This window comes from Dendrobates tinctorius, unplaced genomic scaffold (assembly GCF_039654945.1).
Source record: "Dendrobates tinctorius isolate UK_male_01 unplaced genomic scaffold, ASM3965494v1 ptg000151l, whole genome shotgun sequence".
Lineage (NCBI taxonomy): Eukaryota > Metazoa > Chordata > Amphibia > Anura > Dendrobatidae > Dendrobates > Dendrobates tinctorius.
Window position 1 is genome coordinate 8,829,797 of NW_027361818.1, and position 15,386 is coordinate 8,845,182.

Genomic DNA, 15,386 nt, shown 5'->3' on the forward strand with positions numbered 1-15,386 from the left:
GGGATATTGTCTGGTGGTCCTGGAGTATCTGACATACTGGAGATCCTAGGACAGGGGCTTTCTCTGGGTAAAGTTCTTCCTTTGGTGCCCTTTTAGAGGGAAAATGAGGAAATGGTGGGGAGTCTCCATAGATGGACCCTCTCTTGACTTTTGAGTTTAGAAGGTCTTGAAAGTCAAGACGGAGGGTCAACTTGACAACTTAAGCCTTATATTTCCTAGTGTTTGTAATCATACAGCGTCGGGCAATCCTTGCCCTGGAGATTATCTGAGGAAGGTCCGTTCTTTGGTGCAGGTCATAAGGTATTCTTGGAGGTCTCCCATGGGGGCTCTGCCCTCAGGCTGTCAGATTAATGCCTGTCCATACTTAGTTTGTCCCCTCCGGTGAGGTCTTATCTCATCGCCACAGGAGGATCAGGCCTGCAGAATTCCAGCTCATCTTCTTCACGCTGGTTTCCTCTTTGGCACGGTTGTGGTCAGATCATATGGTGCAGATGTCTCCTGCGGTCAATAGCTGGAAGGGAACTACTACCCCCAATCTCATCCGGAGCACTAATAATCAAGTAGTCATCAGAATAACGTAGCAGCGACTCGACGACGAATGTGAGGAGCGTCCGTCCTGTCTTCTGTAGATCAGTCAGTACATGATCTAGGTCGCCATTCTCACTAGCGCCGCTTGCTGACGCCGCTCTCACCTAGTAAAGCTGTTCTCGGCCAAACACTTAGCTCTCTCTGCTGTGTCGTCACAGTGTGTCGGTGCGGAGTCAGAGCGTTGTCTGCTGATACAATCATATCCACTTATTAGCTGAGATATTTCCCGATTCTCATTCACTGACAGCAAGCAGAGGCCTGAAAGTAAGCGAGACTAGAAACACAAAGGCCCCAATTCACTGTTTATTTTATTTTTAGATTAAAAGATTGCCATTTTTGTCTTTTTTTTTTGCGCCATTTTTACACTGTTTTGGTTTTGGCTCGATATTGTGGCTGCAGTTTTACTTATCCAGATATTTTGGGTTCATTTATCACCTTTCAAGAAATGTTACTCCAGTGCCCATAATGGAGCACAACATCGTTTTGCCTTTTTGAAGATTTAGTTGTAAAGTTTCGTGTAAGGAGCAGGTTCAGGAGCTGAGCCCGCACCATCGTCGGTAGATTCCGGCTGCGCTGCACAGTGAGCATCTGCAGCAACTGGAGCTACTGCCAGTTGCTACTATTAACCCATCAAATGCCATTGCAATCTCTGACGCTCAAAAGGAGCGCGGTCCGTGCAATGTACGCACCCGTCGGCTCCCTGCGATACCACTGCGGGGTGCCGATGGACTGCTATGGCTGGGGGGACCGCCGTGTTGGTGCTCAAATGAGACACAAACTGCGCTGCACAGAATTGTGATCAGATTGTCCTAGGGGGATAAAAAAAATTTTTAATAAAGTGACACCACCACCACCACACAAGAAACAGATACAAAAACAATCCGGGCACAAAAATAGCGGCACAAACCAATTTTTTAAAAAATGTTTAATTTTTTTTTTTTTTTTTTTTTTTTTTTTACAATAAGATAAACACCTTAAAAGCAAAACCTAAAATACAAGGACACAATTATGCAATAAATTACCTTGTAGATCACTGAAGGAGAGAAAGAAAAAAAAATATACAGTACATGTTTCTCTTTTTATAGAATTCATTAAACATTGTGAAAAATTTCTCACAGTGGAGCAAGAATATTCAGAATTGAGAGTCCTCAGTGGTTGATACCTTTTAATGGCTAACTGAAAAGATGGTGACACATTGCAAGCTTTCCAGACTACTCAGGTCTCTTCATCAGGCAAAGACTAATACAACATCTGAAGAATCACATATTTATACACAAGACAGCGCAGAAATAACGCAATAGATGAGACAAGTGACGTGAAGCAGAAATATCATTATGGGAGAGGGAGAAACATAAATATTGGAGCAGATCATAGATAAGTAGTGTGAAGGTTTTATTGCCCTCTGATTGCTGGTCTGGTTCTGTGTTGTGATGACCCCAGAAGGTCTGAAGAGCAAATTCCTTAATTGATGTAAAAAGACATAAATCCATGCGACACATTCATTCCAGCACTGAGAGTGTCAAAGGTCGTCATAAATTTGTACTCAGAGATTCTTCTCTCTCTCTGAGACTTGAAGTTACCTTTTAATACAAGTAATTTAATGTCCATCATGCTATGACCAGGGATACAAAAATAATCTACCTGTAGCAAAACATTTTTGTATCCCCGGTCATAGCATGATGGATATTAAATTACTTGTATTAAAAGGTAACTTCAAGTCTCAGAGAGAGAGAAGAATCTCGGAGTACAAAGTTATGAAAACTTTTGACACATTCAGTGCAGGAATGAATGTGTCGCATGGATTTATGTCTTTTTACATCACTTAAGGAATTTGCTCTTCAGACCTTCTGGGGTCATCACAACACAGAACTAGATGCAATCAGAGGGCAATAAAACCTTCACACTGCTTATCTATGAACGGCTCCAATATTTATGCTTATCCCTCTCCCATAATGACAATTCTGCCTCACGTCACTTGTCTCATCTATTGCGTTATTTCTCTGCTGTCTTGTGTATAAATATGTGATTCTTCAGATGTTGTATTAGTCAATGCCTAATGAAGAGACCTGAGTAGTCTGGAAAGCTTGCAATGTGTTACCATCTTTTCAGTTCGCCATTAAAAGGTATCAACCACTGAGGCCTCTGAAATCTTAATATTCTTCCATCTACTGGCTAACACGGTACAAAGATATACATCTTTCCTGTATCACAATGGAGCACAAAGTCAATCACCGAAAACAGGAAAAAAAAAAAAGATGGACGATTGGCTGCAGCAGTCACATTTTGTTCAACTAGGAATCAAATATTTACTTATCTGTTCCGTCCGGGTCAGATAACGTGACCGCTGCAGCCAGTCAGCAGCCATTGTCACCTGATGCAGCTACTGGAAGAGGAAAGCAGGAGACCGGCGGAGGAGGCAGTGCAGAATACGGAGGAGTGGTGCTGGACTGGGAGCTGGGTGCTATTTTTTATTTTATCACCACCCTCGCCCCATTAGCACATGTATGAAATGCAGTGGACAATCCCTTTAAATACATAGAAACACATTTTCCATTGGTCAGTCCTGTGCATGAAGCTCCTGGACCCCGGACCATAACCGGGCCCTCACCTGTGTGCCGCCATCGATAATACAGGGCCCATACGGCGTCACGGATAATTCTGCATCCTCTACAGCCTCAGGGTCATTCCTAGACGGAGCAGAGATTTGGGAGTCAGCGTTGGGAGGTATGCATTAAGGGGTTAATCTGCTGTCTAACCATAAGCTAGTCAGATTAGATTCACAGAAGAGCGCCTCCCCTGTCCACAGGCTGCATCTGGTATGGCAGCCCATCCACTGTAATTGACTGAAGCTTCAATACCAGACAAGTTTATAATCCTGTGCAATTCCTTTAAGGGCGCAAAGTCATGTGATCTCTTCCTGGGAATACTGACCCTAGACTGAAAACAATGCACCATGGGACGTTGAGGGCATATAGAGACCCCGCCAGTGCCGTCAGCCATCAGTGTAACTTGTGATGGATGAAAATCCTCCTTAAAGAAGTCAATGAAGAACATCCAGACAGGAGTAAAGTACGCCCCTTATTGATGTGCATTTGGGGGTTGTGGGGGGTAAAGGAGGACCTTTACTGATTCAGAGATTGAGTAATGAAAGCATCACAGGGAAGAACAATGATAAAACGGATGGGGGAGGTTTAAGCTCACACCCAGCCTGTATCTCTGGGAGAGACACAGTGAGATCACACCCAGCCTGTATTACTGGGAGAGAGACACAATGAGCTCACACCCAGCCTGTATTACTGGGAGAGAGACACAATGAGCTCACACCCAGCCTGTATTACTGGGAGAGAGACACAATGAGCTCACACCCAGCCTGTATTACTGGGAGAGAGACACAATGAGCTCACACCCAGCCTGTATTACTGGGAGAGAGACACAATGAGCTCACACCCAGCCTATATTACTGGGAGAGAGACACTGAGCTCACACCCATCCTGTATTACTGGGAAAGGCACACTGAGCTCACACCCAGCCTATATTACTGGGAGAGAGACACAATGAGCTCACACCCAGCCTGTATTACTGGGAGAGAGACACAATGAGCTCACACCCATCCTGTATTACTGGGGGAGACACAATGAGCTCACACCCAGCCTGTATTACTGGGAGAGAGACACAATGAGCTCACACCCAGCCTGTATTACTGGGAGAGAGACACATTGAGCTCACACCCATCCTGTATTACTGGGGGAGACACAATGAGCTCACACCCAGCCTGTATTACTGGGAGAGAGACACAATGAGCTCACACCCAGCCTGTATTACTGGGAGAGAGACACAATGAGCTCACACCCAGCCTGTATTACTGGGAGAGAGACACATTGAGCTCACACCCAGCCTGTATTACTGGGAGAGAGACTCATTGAGCTCACACCCAGCCTGTATTACTGGGAGAGAGACACACTGAGCTCACACCCATCCTGTATTACTGGGAGAGAGACACATTGAGCTCACACCCAGCCTGTATTACTGGTAGAGAGACACACTGAGCTCACACCCAGCCTGTATTACTGGGAGAGAGACACACTGAGCTCACACCCATCCTGTATTACTGGGAGAGAGACACATTGAGCTCACACCCAGCCTGTATTACTGGTAGAGAGACACACTGAGCTCACACCCAGCCTGTATTACTGGGAGAGAGACTCATTGAGCTCACACCCAGCCTGTATTACTGGGAGAGAGACACACTGAGCTCACACCCATCCTGTATTACTGGGAGAGAGACACATTGAGCTCACACCCAGCCTGTATTACTGGTAGAGAGACACACTGAGCTCACACCCAGCCTGTATTACTGGGAGAGAGACACAATAAGCTCACACCCAGCCTGTATTACTGGGAGAGAGACACAATAAGCTCACACCCAGCCTGTATTACTGGGAGAGTCATTCCCAGAAGAAAAAAAATCTGCAACTTGGATCGGGCTCCAAACTGCATATCAAGAGATCTGGAAATGAATAAAGCAATGAAGATTACAGACCTCAGCCAGCAGCTTCATATACGCCTGTGAGGCAGTGGGCTTAGGCCAGAATCCCTGGTGGTCAGTCTGGGTAATGCGATCCGAGCGCTGTCCATATTTCACAGATATGTGGAAGAACCCCAAATGTACCTATGTTCAGACAATAAAATGTCACATATTTAGAAATAATGTTTTCTCCATGATAAGCAGGGGCCATAACATTTCAGTTATGTCAGTAGAGATTTGTACAGAGGCCTATAGGTCACAGAGGATTACCTACCTGACACATTGTAACAACCCATCAGCTGTGATATTGGGACAGGTTCTCGGGTCTTATTTCATGCACTTGTTTTCTTGAAGTCCTATGTAAGGGCATTCAGCACCGTCTCATGCTCCATTACTGACCTTGTAACAGTTCTCTTCCCACTATTACAGTCAATAGAAACAATTATAACAAACGCTCAACTGTGAGAAGTGTTGGATTTCTAAAGGTTTTCATGCTATGGGAAAAAAAAACAAAACAAATGGAAATATTTAGTTTAACAGACAGCAAGCGGAGATACTACCCCTTTAGAACAGAACACAAGAGATTCCCATGGAATGTTGGTTAACTGGTTGCTACGGGCAACAGGAAACTGATACCTAAGGTTCTGGGGAACAATAGAAATACTAGAATGATGGTGCTTTGGCACCACCTGATGGTCATTATTGGTAATGCAGTCAGAATTCTCAATCCAGTGTCTGTTCTGGGGGGTTCCAACCTGAGGAGGCAAGGCATGCTGAGAGATAAATTGGAGACTCATGGATCAAGTGTAGTTTAGGGCCCCTCAAGCCTTTATCTATGTAACAACTATAAGGGTAGTACGGAATCTAATTGCGTGGGATAATACGAGACTGAGACCAAAGCTGATGCAAATAAGTATTCAACAAGGGTGACACAGCTAAAAGAGTTCTTCCTGCAATGGTAACGAAAACACAGCACAATATGGAATGATGCAGAGTAACTGCAGAGTGGGGCGTGACCGCTAACAGTGGGCAACCGCACCACTTTGGAATATGATCTCCAAGGTGACACCACCTTGGCACAAGCACAGAATAGCGGCCAACGCTTCCAATCAGGGAGGTAAAAGAGATGAATACGACTTCAAAACAATTCCGCCATGTAACTAGAGAGGACGCGGCCTGGTCGCACAGGGGCGACACGGTCTACTTTAGTAATACAGTTTCAAGTCCCCAATTTTTGACCCCAATTGCATTTGTTTACACACCCTTATGGAACAAGCTGGACCTGCGGAAATGGTGTGTACAAGGCTCACAGAGCCTCAGTATAAGGGCAGAGACAGACTTCTGTATTTCTCGTGCGAGAATCGCATCGTAAACCTCGTCCTGGCTGTCGGCTCTCCTGACCGGAGCATAGTAATCCATCACGGCGTCACGCTCAGGTCAGGAGAGGTGCCGGCCAGTCCGTGCAGTGCGATGCGATTCTCGCATGAGAAATACGGTAGTCTGTCTCTGCCCTAAGCCTGGCCTCCGGGGTGAGTGGCCCTTAGGGGCCGGAGGATGCTCCTGGTACATGTATATACGTCGCACATTTTTTCTATAATCCTCCATACTGTCGGCTGTGTCATCAGTTTTTTTTTACACACACACCAAGAAAGGCCGCAAAACGGGCTCAAAGGCCGATGTGAGTTTTTTTTAAAAAAATGATGCGTTTACCGTGATCTTGAAAAATGCGGGAAACAAAAGACAACTAAAAACACCACAAAAGCGGCTCAAATACGTAAACCTTTAATAGATGAAGGCTTTTTTTTTTTGTAATGACGGCAAAAAAAATAAAAAATAATATTTTCCTTTGAAAAACGAAGCTCATCCCCTAAATCTCGGCTTATTCACTCATCAAATACTCCACGTGTGAACCTGGCCTTAGAGTTTTCGCTGAGTTTTTGGAGGAGTAACTGAGCGGAAATTCCAAGGCCCCGATTGACACAGTTTCTCTCCCTCGTGTGATTGGAAATTAGTTTTTTTTTTGTTTTTGGAGACATTTGTCCGGTTTCACATGGAATGTTTTAAGGAGGAATTTGAAACGATTTGCTCCAAAATTCACATCCACGTCAAATACTCATTAACTTTTCCTAGTCATCTCCATGAAAAATCTGCTTTGCTGTTCATACGGCGAGTTTTTTATTGATATTGTTTTGGACTCCTCATTAGGCCACATTCCCATGATGAGGTGTAAGTGAGTTTTTGAAGTTGCCGATTTTCAGCCCCGTTATGTTAAATTGGTTACTTGCATTTTTTTTTTTTTAAATTTCACAGGGTCAAAAACTCACCCAAAACTCATCGTGGGAAGGTAGCCTTAGGCAGTGTGCCCACGTTCAGGATTTTTTCGCAGTTGTTTTAGCTTTTTTTTAGCATTTCTCCCCTGCAAAAATGCTTTAACAATGCATACATTAAGCATCCCATTATTAGAATGCATTCCACAATTTTTGTGCCCATGCTGCGTTTTTTTCCGCAAAAAAAAAAAAAAATGCATCGCAGAAAAAAAACGCAGCATGTTCATTCATTTTGCTGAAAATCTGCGGATTTGCCACTATGTTCATTGTATTAGGAAAAAAACGCGAGAAATCTGCAAAAAAACCCGCAAAAAAGCGAAAAAAATATGCAGATTTCCTGCGAAGGAGTCCAGTTTTGCTCAGGAAAATTCTGCTTACATGGGAACATAGCATTAAGAAAAAAAAAGAAGCGACACTTGTATTTCTTTGAGGCGGATCCACTTTATGTTTGTCACTGTCAAGCTAAAAACCCGCAAAAAAATAAAAAAAAAAATAAAAAACCTCTTCTAAACACTTAGGCTACTTTCACACACGCGTTTTTGTGCGTTTTTTGCACGTTTTAAAAAAAAAAAACGCACATCAGCGCACCCATAGCTATAATGGGTGTTCGGGTGAAAAAAAAAACGCATTGCGTGCGCATGCGCTTTTTTGGGACAAGTCGGACACACAAAAAATGCAACAGGATGCATTTTTGTGCGCCCTGAGCGCACACTACAAAAAAACGCGTGCGCGTACAAACGCATGTGTATGCGCACCCATGTAAAGTATAAGGAAAAAAAAACAGCGCAAAAAAATTTGGAGTTTTGATACCACGTACCCAAAGTTGGAGTCTCAGCTCATTTCCTGCCCCGAAAACTCAGCAAGAAAACCTCAGTGTGTACAGACCCTGGGCGTAAGGGAACAGCAAGAAATTGCATTTGATACATGAACAAGATCCCTGAGCATGGAGGCAGTCAGCAGTGGTCAGCTGAGTGTCACGAGGCATCAGGTGGAGCGGTGGTGATGTGATGTGGAGGGTATAAAGCTCTGCTCCCTCTGCCCTCTCATTGTGTGTCTTGTGCTGCAGTCATGATGGGGCGGTGGGCCTTGTTGAGGTGGCTGGTAATGGTTCTCCTATGTGGACCGGGCCTTAGCAAGTCTTTGGTTAGACACCGACGTCAGTCAGATGCTTGGTGGAGGAATTATCAGCCTGGCCAAGGATCTTCTAGAGGACTTGGACAGCCTATATCTGGGATGGGCTCTTCTAGAGGAGAACTTAGGTTTCAGCCTGTGTCTGGATGGGATTCTAGATATTATGGCCAACATTCCTCCCGACAGCTTTCACAACCCCTGTCCTCTCCTATCAATGTGCAGTGTGGTGAGGACAGGATGGTGGTGTCAGTGAATAGAGATTTCTATGGCAATGGTAACCTTCTGAGGCCCTCAGACTTGCGTCTAGGATCTTGTAGTCCTGGGTCCCAGGCTGTAGACACCATGGTGGTATTTGATAATGATGTTCAGGCCTGTGGGAGCAACTTACAGGTAAGAACATGATGATAAATTGAATTATTTGTCCTGAGTTGCATCATCCATTGATGTCTTCCACCAAGCTGTTATGAGGATCACTTTTAGTTTGACTTCTGGCCTTGGATATGTAGGGAATGGTCTTCTTCAATTCTGACGTTGAGGAAAGATCCCAGGAAACCTTCTGAGCGGCTCTTGCGGTTTCTAGTGTTTTCTGTCAAATTCTCTGGGTCTCCCCCCACTTCCTGTAGCATTTCCAAGAGCATAGTCTTATTTTGCTTCAATAAGATGCCGTCCCTGATTAACCCCTTTCTGACCTCAGGCGGTATAGTACGTCCGAGGTCAGATCCCCCGCTTTGATTTTGAGCCCGCATCAAAGCTGGGACATGTCAGCTGTTTCAACAGCTGACATGAGCCTGCAAAAGGTGCATGTGGAATCGCAATCCACCCGCGCCTATTAACTAGCTGCTGACAGCAGCATTTAACCAGCGCTTCCGGCTGCGCGGCTGGAAATGCATGCATTTCCAATCTGTCATGTGATTGGGGGTCAGTGATGCACTGCCGTCACAACCAGGGGTCTCCTTGAGGCGTCTATGGTTGTTGAGGCATTGCTATGAGCGCCACCCAGTGGTCGACGCTCGTAGCAATGCTGTAATTCTGCTACATAGAGGCGGTCTGCCTATATGTAGGAGAGCCAATTGGGTTATGGCAGCTTTTAGCCTCCCATGGAGACTATTGAAGCATGCCAAAACTAAAGTTTTAGACAATATGAAAAAGAGTTTAAATTCTTCGCCCCATGCAAAATAGAAAATTAAAAAAAAACCCCACACTACATATTAGGTATCGCAGTGTTCAGAATCGCCTGTTCTATCAATACAAAAAATTAACCTGATCGCTAAACGGTGTAGCGAGAAAAAATCAAAACCTCATTCATTTTTTTTTTTTTTTTTTTGTAAATTTTGGAGGTTTTTTTTCACCACTTAGATAAAAAGAACCTAGACATGTTTGGTGTCTATGAACTCATAATGACCTGGAGAATCATGATCGCAGGTCAGTTTTAGCATTTAGTGAACCTGGCGAAAAACCCAAACAAAAAACCTGTGTGGGATTGCACTTTTTTTTTTTTTTGCAGTTTCACCGCACTTAACTTTTTTCCATTTTTGGAGTGCGCGACATGGTAAAACCAATGATGTTCAAAAGTATAACTCGTCCTGCAAAAAATAAGCCCTCACATGGCTATATTGACAGAAAAATAAGTTATGGCTCTGGGAAGGAGGGGAGTGAAAAATGAAAATGCAAAACCGAAAAAAGCTGGGGTCATTAAGGGGTTAAAACTCTACATTGGAGTCTAAAAGTGTGAACATGAGCCAATGACACTCTTTGGGTCCATCTTCATCCATAGGTGAGTCCGGAATTCCTAATCTATAGGAACGTGTTGAACTACAATCCAGTCTCCCCCGGCTCTGTCATAGTGAGATCCAACCCTGCTGCCGTACCCATCGTGTGTTTTTACCCACGGTGAGTTTGTCACATCTGACTCTGCTTCACTTGCCTTCTGCTAGTCACTCCTGTTGTAGCTTGACTTCTCTGGTTTTGACTTCTCCATAGACATGGCAATGTAAGCAGCAAGGCAGTAATGCCAACATGGGCTCCATTTACTACCACAGTCTCTACGGAGGAAAGATTGGTCTTCTCTATGTACCTGATGACTGGTAAGCTTCATAGCAGATGTGGTTGGTTCAGTCATATTTGACTTGTCCTAATGTATACTGGTGTTTTACAGATGACTGGCGTGAACGCAGACCTTCTTCTGTCTTCCAACTTGGGGACATCTTCAGTATAGAGGCCTGGGTAGAAACTGAGAATCACATGGACTTGATCCTGTTTGTTGACTACTGTGTGGCCACCATTACCTCGGATATTACCGCCGACCCTCGTTACAATATCATATCCTCTTATGGGTGAGTTATGTGTTGGGTTGGCTTGGGGTTTGGCTTCAGGTTTGATAACTCTACTAATTCCTCGACTGTTCAGGTGTCTTGTGGATGGGACACAAGAGGACTCCACGTCAGCCTTCAGGTCTCCAAGGTCTCAATCAAATAAGATCCAGTTCATGATTGATGCCTTCAGGTTTATAGAAACTCCTGCATCTACGGTGAGGAATGACTTTTGTGTTAAGAATATTCTGATGTGTTCAGTGGACTAGTCATAAATTGGGTTGATGGTCTTGGACTAGTTTCATCATATGCTACCTTTCTGTAGTCTACTGGATGAATATGCTATAAATTATCCTTTTTCTAGATCTACATCACATGTTCTCTAAGAGCCACAAAAGTTGATCAGACACCTGATCCAATGAACAAGGCCTGCTCTTATGACAAGGTTTCTAGAAGGTCAGAAGGCTTGAAGCCACCTGAGATGAATTGTAACTAGTCACTTTATTCCAAGCTGTGATGGTTCTGAAAATTCTCTGGTAGTTTGGACTGTAGTAACCTTATGTTTGACATGGCTAAGGGTACTACTTGAGTAAGGTTTTTCCCCTTCATTCATGCTGAAGAACACTAGTTGGGCCATACTTGGAAACCACCACTCCCCTCTGGCACCATGCTTGGTCGCTTATCAGTGTTGGTGTTAATCAGTGTTATCATGACTTTACATGAAACTTCCAAAAAGCTAAACCCTAGTCTTTAATCCCATATCAAAATATGATTTGTGACCTAATAGTCACTGAAATAGATGAAGTCCTAATATTATACTACGGTCATTCAATTCTCCACTTCTGCTCCTTCCTTAGCTGGTCTGCACTTGAAGGCCCTAATAACATCTGCCGTTGCTGTGACTCCATGAGTTGCGGTGCCCTTCCTGGCCAGACAAGAAGATGGGGCTCAGTCCATGGGGAGTCAAGGGGAAAGAGAGAAATAGGTGAGTGATTAAGATAAACTGAGGCGTGTACATTAGATCTAGTCAATGGAGACCCTCAGTGATGGTAACCATATGGCATAATTGTATATTCTATCAACATGCAATAAATAGTTGATGGGTTTTATTTAGCGGCAGGATGCTTGCCTAGACAACAGTGGGTAGTGCTCATTGTCAATTTCAAGCTACTGTAGCTCATAGAACTGAGGACAAGGCTAAACTTTGTCAGGGGGGGGGGTCTCTTGCCATCCAATATCTTATAGATGCTATAATATCAGGATAATCCTCTTTTAAACCTTCTTTTGGACAGCCTCAGGTCTTCATCCAGAGGAGCATTCTATGGCCACCCTTGGCCCTATATTGGTTATCGGAGCTGAACATTCCCACCCGGAGTCCACTGCAGAAAGCCTTCAGGCTTTAGAAGTCCCAGAAGAGTCGCAATCCTTCGAGCTGTGGATTTTGGTGGCCATCGGTTCTATCAGTCTGGTGGTTATAGTTGTTGCTCTTGTCTTTATTGGTAGATGTGTTGTGAAGAGACTATCACCCCCAAGAAGCTCTGTGAAATAAAGACACTACCAACTCAGATCTCATTTGTTTCTGTGTACTTTACTCTTCTAGAGCTGTGTCACTTATCTACAAAAATGGTGACATAACTGTAAGCGGGTAGTGGGATTAAGTGACAGACAGGAGGCAGAGCAAGGGTTATCAGATTTATTAACAGGTATACTAGCGCAGGGAGATAATGGGGTAAGGGAGGTGATATTAGCACTGTATGGGTGCAAGGACAGGTATGAGAAGTTTACCCTTTCAAGAACAGTTGCTTTATCAGTCCACCAGCTTCCTGGGTGCAGAGCTGTAGGCTCCAACGATGGCAACCACACAAATGGTGTGTGATGTCTCCGGTGTCATCTTGAAGAAGCTGGAGGTCCAGTTCCCAGAGATGGCGGTCAGTCCTCATTGTCCTAAGCGGGTTCCTTGATCCACAACTCGTCGTATGGGATGTAGAGCTGTCTGTTACTGCTGGAGCGTGACTCAGCTCAGTCATAGCAAGCGGGTGAAGAATTAGACAGTTCTAACTGAGTCACCTGGTCTGTCTTAGGCAGCATGCGCACAGCAACCTTTGGCCTGGAGAGTCAGCTACTCTTGGTCACGAGAGGCAACGGACACGCTGATTACTGTCCTCAGTCAGTGTCCCTGGACGTAGGCGATCTATAGCGCTGGCCTGTGCTATCACGATGCTCGAGGGATGGAGCACCAAACTTCCCCCTGCTGCGTGCTAGGTTTTCCCACCAAGTCTCCTCACCCTTTCCCATGCACATTGCCTTTCATTAAAGACCTGCCCCTCGCTGTCGAGTGCAAAGGTCGGGCCGGGTCAAAGCTTTCCTCCGGGCAACAATGGTGATAGTCCTGACTGTTCCGGAACCAGGGCATGAGAGGTACCCCCGGTCCATTCCACCTTCTAACATAACATTCATGATTATGTTGACATAACTTTTATTTGCTTGTGGAAGAAAATGATCTCATAAATGTCAGCAGACCTGCTATAGATCAGTAGCACATGGGTGGATACTGCCTACTAATTTAAGATGAGTGTCTTACTTGGCATTCACAACTGCAAAGTGACTTAACTGAGGCTCAAGGTGGGATATAGGCCTATATCGCTCATTCCATGGGCTTTTCCAGTGGACACAATGTACCCCACAGGCTTTTTTTTTCTCCCCACCAGGCTGTCAATCAATTTGTCATTGATCAGTCCCTAATGCGATGGACAACACATGGAGACTTGTTTGCAATGGTCAGGTCACGATGCGGCACTTTCATAGTTTAGTTAGGGGCCTTTCTTTTTATATATGCCCTTGATAAGAGCTGGAGTAATGGTGGGGTGCAGTAGTGTCTTAGATCAGGACCAGCACACAGAGGAGGCCACGCACTTCTACATAAAGCCTGACCGTTATTGATCAGTGATGGAGGGATAATTTCCAGTTGTGGCATGGTCCAACATAAGGAGGGGGCCCTGTTTGACTAATGGGGCCATTCTCACCTCTGCCTAGCAGTCATTGATGGGATGCTGCTTTGTGATGGACCTTTTGCATCCATAAGAGCCTTTCATGCGAATATGACAATAAGTCTCCATTTATAAAGATCAATGTTAACTAAACCCAGGTCCTGGAACATGTTTACGCACCTCATTTTATGGCCATTGAATCCCACTATGTATGAATATGCTATAAGATGAATTGCAGCGGGGGTACCTCTCTTGCGCCGGTTCTGGAACTGTCGGGTCTGTCACCAGTGTTGCATGGGGCAGAGCTTTCAGACCCGGACCGACCTTTGAACCGTAGGGGGCGTCTCTAAGATAAAAAGGGCTGTGTGCGGTGAAAAAGACAGGAGACCAGGCGCGAAGACTGAGCTCGCAGCAGGCTCTGGCAGCGGGGCATCGTGTAAGTGTGGTACTAGTAGGGACGCAGTGACGAGGCACTGAGCCCAGCTGCTGAAGAGTTGACGTAGACTTCGAGCGTTCCGACGCTCCGGTGATACCGGCGCACCACAGGCCCCGGAGGAGTCCTTGGACGGATGGGCCGCAGCCCCCGGACTGGGGCAAGCAGTAGAGATGCGGGGTGGCGATTGGCAGGCCACCTGTGCAGCTAACAGCTGCGATGGGGAATCCGCGGCGAGCAACGACCCAGCCCCTGCCGCGGACCGGAGCGGGACAGTGGTGGCCGCCGACGGCACTGGACTTGCCACGGGTGAGAGCAGGGCGGCGGGAGACAGGCCGCAGCCGCGGGCTGGAGCGAGGCGGCAACAGCCACGAGCGACCGTGGGCTGGGGTGAGGCGGCAACGGCCACGAGCGACCACGGGCAGGCCGCGGGCTGGGGTGAGGCGGCAGTGGCCGCGGGACAGCGGCTCTCGGACGGTCGTCTGGGCATCTGGGCGCCGTCCCTCTGATGTCCTAGGTGAACGTCTCTCCTGGCTCTGGTAAGTCGCTTTGGCTCTCAGTCGTTCCCACGGTCTCCTGCTGCTTCTGTCCCAGTCTGCTGACTCACCGTGACTAGCGTTTCCCGCCCCTTTTATACTGGATCCTCCCCCAGCCCATCTGTCCATCTCAACGGTCCATCCCTGAACTCTGTCCCCCGGGAACAGTTTCCCCCGGAACCTAGGTGACGGTCCCCTTGGTTCCGGCCCGGACACTCGGCGGGGGCCCTTCTTCCCACACTCCCCCGTCCTGTATGCTCGCCAGTCCTCGGGTGAGGGTTTTGGTAGACTCGGGTTAGTCTTTCGAGACGACAGTCCTTGTCACGATACGAACTGGTCCTGTTCGTAACGTTCAGGGGGTTTGCCAGCTGTTGATCGCTCGGAGCGTCGAAGTTCAGGTATGGTGGAGTCTTCTGGGGTGGTGGATGGTGGTAGGATAGTCGATTCTGGTGGGATGCCCGGGACCACTGTTGTGTCACTGCTTGGGTGACCGGCGGATGCGGTTGGGGAGTCCTCTTCATCCTCCAGGTCCCAGACCGTGGGTGGGGGG

The 15,386-nt window shown here is 46.2% G+C and overlaps 1 protein-coding gene and 1 long non-coding RNA gene across 2 annotated transcripts; one reads left to right on the top strand and one right to left on the bottom strand.

Moving 5' to 3' along the window:
• Positions 1–2,712: 2,712 nt before the first annotated feature.
• Positions 2,713–8,806, bottom strand: LOC141050227 (uncharacterized). Its single transcript, XR_012220484.1, has 4 exons — positions 8,258–8,806; positions 5,388–5,607; positions 5,129–5,257; positions 2,713–3,275 (listed from the first exon to the last, which is right to left on the bottom strand). It is a non-coding gene; the product is annotated as an uncharacterized lncRNA (long non-coding RNA).
• Positions 8,497–12,447, top strand: LOC141050226 (zona pellucida sperm-binding protein 3-like). Its single transcript, XM_073547086.1, has 8 exons — positions 8,497–8,961; positions 10,346–10,461; positions 10,552–10,655; positions 10,727–10,904; positions 10,978–11,098; positions 11,245–11,336; positions 11,738–11,865; positions 12,173–12,447. Exons 1-8 carry the CDS (start codon positions 8,509–8,511, stop codon positions 12,427–12,429), a joined length of 1,449 nt encoding a protein of 482 aa, XP_073403187.1. The 5' UTR covers positions 8,497–8,508; the 3' UTR covers positions 12,430–12,447.
• Positions 12,448–15,386: the final 2,939 nt, after the last annotated feature.

Coding starts and splice junctions, on each gene's coding strand:
- LOC141050226 (XM_073547086.1), top strand. CDS start 8,509: ATGATGGGGCGGTGGGCCTTGTTGAGGTGGCTGGTAATGGTTCTCCTA. Junction 10,656..10,726: donor CTCTATGTACCTGATGACTG/GTAAGCTTCATA, acceptor GGTGTTTTACAG/ATGACTGGCGTGAACGCAGA. Junction 11,337..11,737: donor TATGACAAGGTTTCTAGAAG/GTCAGAAGGCTT, acceptor CTCCTTCCTTAG/CTGGTCTGCACTTGAAGGCC.